The sequence below is a fragment of the Xyrauchen texanus genome, chromosome 33 (assembly GCF_025860055.1).
Source record: "Xyrauchen texanus isolate HMW12.3.18 chromosome 33, RBS_HiC_50CHRs, whole genome shotgun sequence".
NCBI lineage: Eukaryota > Metazoa > Chordata > Actinopteri > Cypriniformes > Catostomidae > Xyrauchen > Xyrauchen texanus.
Window position 1 is genome coordinate 39,221,717 of NC_068308.1, and position 7,500 is coordinate 39,229,216.

The following is a 7,500-nucleotide window of genomic DNA, read 5'->3' on the forward strand; positions in this document are numbered from 1 at the left end:
ACAAATAAATATATTCAGGTAATAAAAATGCATTAATTTATTGTGGCAGAGTTACGACTGTTTACTGCTGTTCATAACTCTTTATTAATTTTTGTTTTATTGAATTGTGAATTCATTAACTCTACTGAGTTATTTAATTTTTATGTTTGATGTCTGAAATAAATAATCAACAACAGTAGCTTACTTTATGTCTTCTCATTGTTACATCAGATTTGACTGTAAGAAACATGTAGCATTATTGCAAAAACTGACTCTTCAAAACAGGTGGTTAACCACCTAAATGCTAATGCAAATGCTAAACTTTGCAAAATAATAGTCTTTCATGATTTTAAGTATAAAAGTAAATTTATAACTTCATAAAATATCAAGAAATTAGGTTTCATTGGATTAAATTGCCTAAGCACTTCTTTATCGATGGCTCACTATAGCCACCTACTGGCCTTTACTGTTATTTCACCACATGGCAGCAAATGCTCCAAACATACACTTTTCTTACTTTGTCAGATTAATAACGTTTATGTTTTTTCAGAACTGAAACTAATATTAAATCTGTTTATTTTATATAAAATGTTTATAATTTTGTAATTTAAAAAATCGAATTGAGTCTAAATACCATAAAATTCTAGATAGAATATTTTTTTTTAATTAATTTCCTTTAAAACAAACAAATATATGATAATCTATTTCAATTTTTAAAGATATAGATTATCATAATTTCTGAGACTCTCCGCCTTCGAAATTGGTGAAAAATCACAAACACACAAAAAAAGAGCCAAAAATGTTACATTTTTCTTATTATTATTTTTCAGATTTGACATTTTATATATATATATATATATTATATATAATATAAACTGCTTTTGTTTTGTTCCCAATCATGTCAACTGTAACTGAGATTTTTTTTTATGTTGATATGACAAAGCAATCAAAAGTTATACAAATGTATCATAGTGCCTAAAAGCATCTCCAAACAAATAAAACATAATAATCGTACGTAAGAACTAATTACACATGCAAACACAACAATGACTAAAGGTTTGCATAGCATGCATACATGATTTTAGTCATGAGATTTCACAGAATGAGTTTCATTCTGTGCCATTTGAGTCATCATTGAGTCTGTGTCGTGTATTTGGCGCCATCTCCTGGTGGCCATATGTAACATTGTGCTTCATGTGGATTATCTAATGATCTATACATCAGATTATCTTGTGTGTGGACTCGTTTGAAAGATAATCACCTTCTCTAAATAATGATATGTGATATTATATGTTTCAATTATTTTTCATGAAGCAAATAGGAAAATACTTGGCACATGAATATTGTTTTTTTCTCATAAAAGTGGTTTTAAAAGAGGTTTTTGCTTAATACAAGAAAAAACTATTGGGGTAAGAAAAATCATCTTGTTTCGCATTTGAATTAAACTCTTAACAAATAGACCCCCCTCCCTCCCTCACTAAACTTTGTTTATCTTATGTCAAAGCACATTGTTTTACATACGTGTGTGTTAATACTCACACAACAGCACGCTGTCACGGTAATCTGGATGGTGTTGCGTCCGGGTTGACACACGTGTTTAAGATGCAGGGGTTTATGTGAAGTCTTTTCACCGCGTTCGATGGTTAGGGGTGTAGCATTGACGCTGACCTGCACCGACGCCGGCCAGTTAGTGTACATCTGTCTGTCCTCATGATGATAACACTTGAACTGCAGCTCCAGATCAGACCTGAAACAATTTGCCATGTTAAGAATCGCATACATTTACATTTATGCATTTGGCAGACACTTTTATCCAAAGCGACTTACAGAGCCCTTATTACAGGGACAATCCCCCCGGAGCAACCTGGAGTTAAGTGCCTTGCGTCCTTCTGATTACTAGATCACCAGTTATTTGCTTAGACCACTACACCACCACCACTCCATAGAATAGAATTCAGCTGATGTGCAGTTGAAAGTGTGTGTATATTGGTTATTTTACAACCGCTTCAAATTCAGTGTTATTATCGTTAACGGACACTAAAACAAAAACTCAATATAAAACTTTTCGTTAATTTTACAACAGCTTTTTAAAATTTGTTGTCTTTTAATTGCACCTTCGTCTGTTGTTGTTGTTACAGAGACATGTTTCCATTGAGAAAATGTAATAAAAAAAAAATATGCATCCTCTTAATTTTTTTAAAGAACATTGCACAGACAATGATACATTATCTTTAATAAAAAAGACATATAAAAAGCAACGATAGCAAAGATTTTCATCATCGAGTCATCATTGAGTCTGTGTCGTGTATTTGGCGCCTTTCATTCTGTGCCATTTGAGTCATCATTGAGTCTGTGTCGTGTATTTGGCGCCTTTCATTCTGTGCCATTTGAGTCATCATTGAGTCTGTGTCGTGTATTTGGCGCCTTTCATTCTGTGCCATTTGAGTCATCATTGAGTCTGTGTCGTGTATTTGGCACCTTTCATTCTGTGCCATTTGAGTCATCATTGAGTCTGTGTCGTGTATTTGGCACCTTTCATTCTGTGCCATCTGAGTCATAATTGAGTCTGTGTCGTGTATTTGGCGCCTTTCATTCTGTGCCATCTGAGTCATAATTTAGTCTGTGTCGTGTATTTGGCGCCTTTCATTCTGTGTCATTTGAGTCATCATTAAGTCTGTGTCGTGTATTTGGCACCTTTCATTCTGTGTCATTTGAGTCATCATTGAGTCTGTGTCTTGTATTTGGCACATTTCATTCTGTGCCATTTGAGTCATCATTGAGTCTGTGTCGTGTATTTGGCGCCTTTCATTCTGCGCCATTTGAGTCATCATTGAGACTGTGTCGTGTATTTGGCACCTTTCATTCTGTGCCATTTGAGTCAACATTGAGTCTGTGTTGTGTATTTGGCGCCTTTCATTCTGTGCCATTTGAGTCAACATTGAGTCTGTGTCGTGTATTTGGCGCCTTTCATTCTGTGCCATTTGAGTCATCATTGAGTCTGTGTCGTGTATTTGGCTCCTTTCATTCTGTGCCATTTGAGTCATCATTGAGTCTGTGTCATGTATTTGGCACCATTCATTCTGTGCCATTTGAGTCATCATTGAGTCTGTGTCGTGTATGTGGCGCCTTTCATTCTGTGCCATTTGAGTCATCATTGAGTCTGTGTCGTGTATTTGGCACCTTTCATTCTGTGCCATCTGAGTCATAATTGAGTCTGTGTCGTGTATTTGGCGCCTTTCATTCTGTGCCATCTGAGTCATAATTGAGTCTGTGTCGTGTATTTGGCACCTTTCATTCTGTGCCATTTGAGTCATCATTGAGTCTGTGTCGTGTATTTGGCGCCTTTCATTCTGTGCCATTTGAGTCATCATTGAGTCTGTGTCATGTATTTGGCACCATTCATTCTGTGCCATTTGAGTCATCATTGAGTCTGTGTCGTGTATTTGGCGCCTTTCATTCTGCGCCATTTGAGTCATCATTGAGACTGTGTCGTGTATTTGGCACCTTTCATTCTGTGCCATTTGAGTCAACATTTAGTCTGTGTCATGTATTTGACACCTTTCATTCTGTGCCATTTGAGTCATCATTGAGTCTGTGTCGTGTATTTGACACCTTTCGTTCTGTGCCATTTGAGTCATCATTATATTGTCATGTATTTGGCACCTTTCATTCTGTGCCATTTGAGTCATCATTGAGTCTGTGTCATGTATTTGGCGCCTTTCATTCTGTGCCATTTGAGTCATCATTGAGACTGTGTCGTGTATTTGGCACCATTCATTCTGTGTCATTTGAGTCATCATTGAGTCTGTGTCATGTATTTGGCACCTTTCATTCTGTGCCATTTGAGTCATCATTGAGTCTGTGTCATGTATTTGACACCATTCATTCTGTGCCACTTGAGTCATCATTGAGTCTGTGTCATGTATTTGGCACCTTTCATTCTGTGCCATTTGAGTCATCATTGAGTCTGTGTCGTGTATTTGGCACCTTTCATTCTGTGCCATTTGAGTCATCATTGAGTCTGTGTCATGTATTTGGCACCTTTCATTCTGTGCCATTTGAGTCATCATTGAGTCTGTGTCATGTATTTGACACCTTTCATCCTGTGCCATTTGAGTCATCATTATATTGTCATGTATTTGGCACCTTTCATTCTGTGCCATTTGAGTCATCATTGAGTCTGTGTCGTGTATTTGGCACCTTTCATTCTGTGCCATTTGAGTCATCATTGAGTCTGTGTCATGTATTTGGCACCTTTCATTCTGTGCCATTTGAGTCATCATTGAGTCTGTGTCATGTATTTGACACCTTTCATTCCGTGCCATTTGAGTCATCATTGAGTCTGTGTCGTGTATTTGACACCTTTCGTCCTGTGCCATTTGAGTCATCATTATATTGTCATGTATTTGGCACCTTTCATTCTGTGCCATTTGAGTCATCACTGAGTCTGTGTCGTGTATTTGGCACCTTTCATTCTGTGCCATTTGAGTCATCATTGAGTCTGTGTCATGTATTTGGCACCTTTCATTCTGTGCCATTTGAGTCATCATTGAGTCTGTGTCATGTATTTGACACCTTTCATTCTGTGCCATTTGAGTCATCATTGAGTCTGTGTCGTGTATTTGACACCTTTCGTTCTGTGCCATTTGAGTCATCATTATATTGTCATGTATTTGGCACCTTTCATTCTGTGCCATTTGAGTCATCATTGAGTCTGTGTCGTGTATTTGGCACCTTTCATTCTGTGCCATTTGAGTCATCATTGAGTCTGTGTCATGTATTTGTCGCCATATCCTGGTGGCCATATGTAACATTGTGCTTCATGTGGATTATCTAATGATCTATACATCTGATTATTTTGTTTGTGGACTCGATTGAAAAATAATCACAGACTCTAAATAATGTTATGTGATACTTTATGAAAGTATGTTTAAAATAAGCATAAAAGTATGTGAAAGTAAAATGATGACAACAACTAAAATACATAAGTGGTTAGTGTGGCATGTGGTTTATGGGTAAAGCTAAGCTGTAAACAAAAGATATTTTAAAGGGCTTTTGACAGGTTCATTAAAGGCTTTTGTACCTCCACTCGGACTGATTGACGAATTCAATTGCAAAATGGATTGCTGAAGTTGCTCTTACTGCCCACTGAAGAAAACAGGTGGTACTTCAAGCTTCAATTGCTCAGGAATCTTTCTTATTATGGGGACACGATTAATTGTTTAATTTTTATATAATTTATCACACAGAATTAATGTGTTAAATCGACAGCACTATTAATAATATAAAGTGTGGAGCGGAGGAGGGCGGGGCCGGGCTGGGACAACGCATGCCCGGTCCCCAATCAGCCTAAAGGCGGCCGGGACGATGGTTCAAGAGAGAGAGAATTACAGGCAGATCTGTGTGTTTATGTTTGTGTGTTTATTATTTATTTCTTCATTAAACTATTATATTGTCAAGCCGGTTCTCGCCTCCTCCTTTCCCTTAACCCCCTTACACTGTTGCCGAAACCTGGGAAGGAGGAGGGATGCCCGTTGCGGTGTCCTCGACACTGCTGTCCACCAGGGGAGCGCCGCTGCCATCCGCCGGGGGATGGGGTAGCCTGACCGCCCGGACGCGGGGAACGGCCGCCGTCCGCGAGGCGAGTGGGGACTGGACTCCTCGACCACCTGGAGTGATGGAGCCGCTGCCAGGGGCGGACGAGTGCCCTGCCGTCCCACAGAAACACGGAGGGGTCGAAAGAAGAGCGCCGTCCGCGAGGGGAGGAGGGAAGGGACTATCCGACCGCCTGGAGCGGTAGGGCCGCTGCCATGGGCAAAGGATTGTCCCCACGAGTCGCCGGGAACGCAGAGGGGCGTTCTGTCCACTGGGGGTCGGAGGTCTGACTCCGTTCCGCCCGGGGAGGAGTGGCTGCCGTCCGCCTGAGAGGATGGAGGAGTGATCGAGGGCTACGCGACGGGGCATCAGAGAACCGGTGAGTGAGTTTCTCTCTCTCGCTGACACTCCATGTTGGACTTTCTATTTATTTATTTTTTCCTGTCTCCTCCCAGGTCGAGGTAGGCGGGGTTGACCAGCTGGCAGGCAGGGTGCAAGGCATGCCCTCCCCCCCAAAACATACTGTTATGGTTAGGGTATATATGTAATATATATATTCACGTTGTAACTCACCTCCACATGAGTGTCTGGTATACGGTGGGTCTCAAGTGGAAGACATGATTACTGACAGCCAGATTGTGCTCAAGTCTGAACGGTTCCAGAACCGCACCATCCCGAACCGGGAACGTCAGGCGCAATTCCTCGTTAGAGTTACCTAGAAAACAAGACAACGATCCTGAAATTATAAGATGATCATATCACATAAATGTCATATTTTGCATTCGAAATGGTAAATAACGACTAAAAGTGTTGAGTTGCTGCTCGTACCTGGAGGTGGAGGAAGCGCATTGATGTTGGGTTTAATATCAGGAGGAAACTGCGGCTTCACGTCCTGGTTTGGTGACATATACGGAGGTATGTTCCTTCCTGGAGTCACAGGGGGCGTGGGATTGCCCGGCAAGGGAGAGTGGGGGTAACCGCCCATCGACCGCGCAGGCTACAAACCCGTCAACAGAACACAAACCAACATGAAGCCACAACCTTCGACAGACAAATAAATAACTAGAAACCATTAAACACTGACAAGACATCCAACTAACTCACCCCGCTCATGTTGGGCTGGTTATATTGAGGGTTCACTGTGTTACAGTTATTATTGGGCTCCTACAATACAGACAGAGAGAAAGACACATATGTAAGTGCCAAACATACTGAGCTGAGTGCCCTGATATGCTGACTAGGTCGGCAGATCACTTGGTTTTAATAAACAAATGCAAAGTTTCCAGTATCAGAATATCTACAGAACTTTAAGTATTCTAGAGGCTTCTTAAATGGACCTTGTAGAACTGTCCCGCGCCACTGGACGGGTATAGTTCTGGAGTCCCGGGCTGTCCTGGCATTCTCTGAGTGGGGTAATGGGGTGAGGACAGGGCTCTGGTGGGGGTAGAATTAGGATATTGCCCCTGTTGAGTGGAAAACTGCCCGTTTCCATACTGCTGCCCTCCATAGTTCCCCTGGAGAAAAATAAACAATTTCGTTTAAATGCCAAAAACGGCAACAAAAAAAAAGTTAATAAATAAAGATTTCAATACTTCATAAATAATATTGCATGTTAATAATTTTATGATTCATTTACAAATAATACAAAAATGTAATATTATAATTTTTTTGTATGATAGTTAAGTTATAAATATTATATTAAACATTTAAAAAAATTAATTAGTCTCATTTTATAGAAAAAACCCTAAAATAAATAAATAAATAATAATAAATTATATTAAATTTGTTTACAATCTTAAGTTAAACATACAAATTAAATTTTAAAATGTTGCATTATAAAATAAATTATAAATATTAAACAGTTAAATATATATTTCTTTGTCTCATTTAATAGAAAACATCCTAAATAAAATAAAACAGTTACAA

General features: G+C 39.4%; 1 protein-coding gene across 4 annotated transcripts in view; it reads right to left on the reverse strand.

Annotated features, from left to right (window-relative positions):
• LOC127626461 (zinc finger MIZ domain-containing protein 1-like) overlaps positions 1 to 7,500 on the reverse strand; it is a 54,762-nt gene that overhangs the window by 12,382 nt on the left and 34,880 nt on the right. For all 4 annotated transcript variants that reach the window (XM_052102241.1, XM_052102244.1, XM_052102243.1 and 1 more), the window contains 5 exons: positions 6,912 to 7,088; positions 6,679 to 6,738; positions 6,403 to 6,571; positions 6,148 to 6,289; positions 1,519 to 1,726 (listed from right to left, as the gene is read on the reverse strand). In XM_052102241.1, coding sequence (XP_051958201.1) covers positions 1,519 to 1,726; positions 6,148 to 6,289; positions 6,403 to 6,571; positions 6,679 to 6,738; positions 6,912 to 7,088 — 756 coding nt within the window. The remainder of the gene's footprint in view (positions 1 to 1,518; positions 1,727 to 6,147; positions 6,290 to 6,402; positions 6,572 to 6,678; positions 6,739 to 6,911; positions 7,089 to 7,500) is intronic.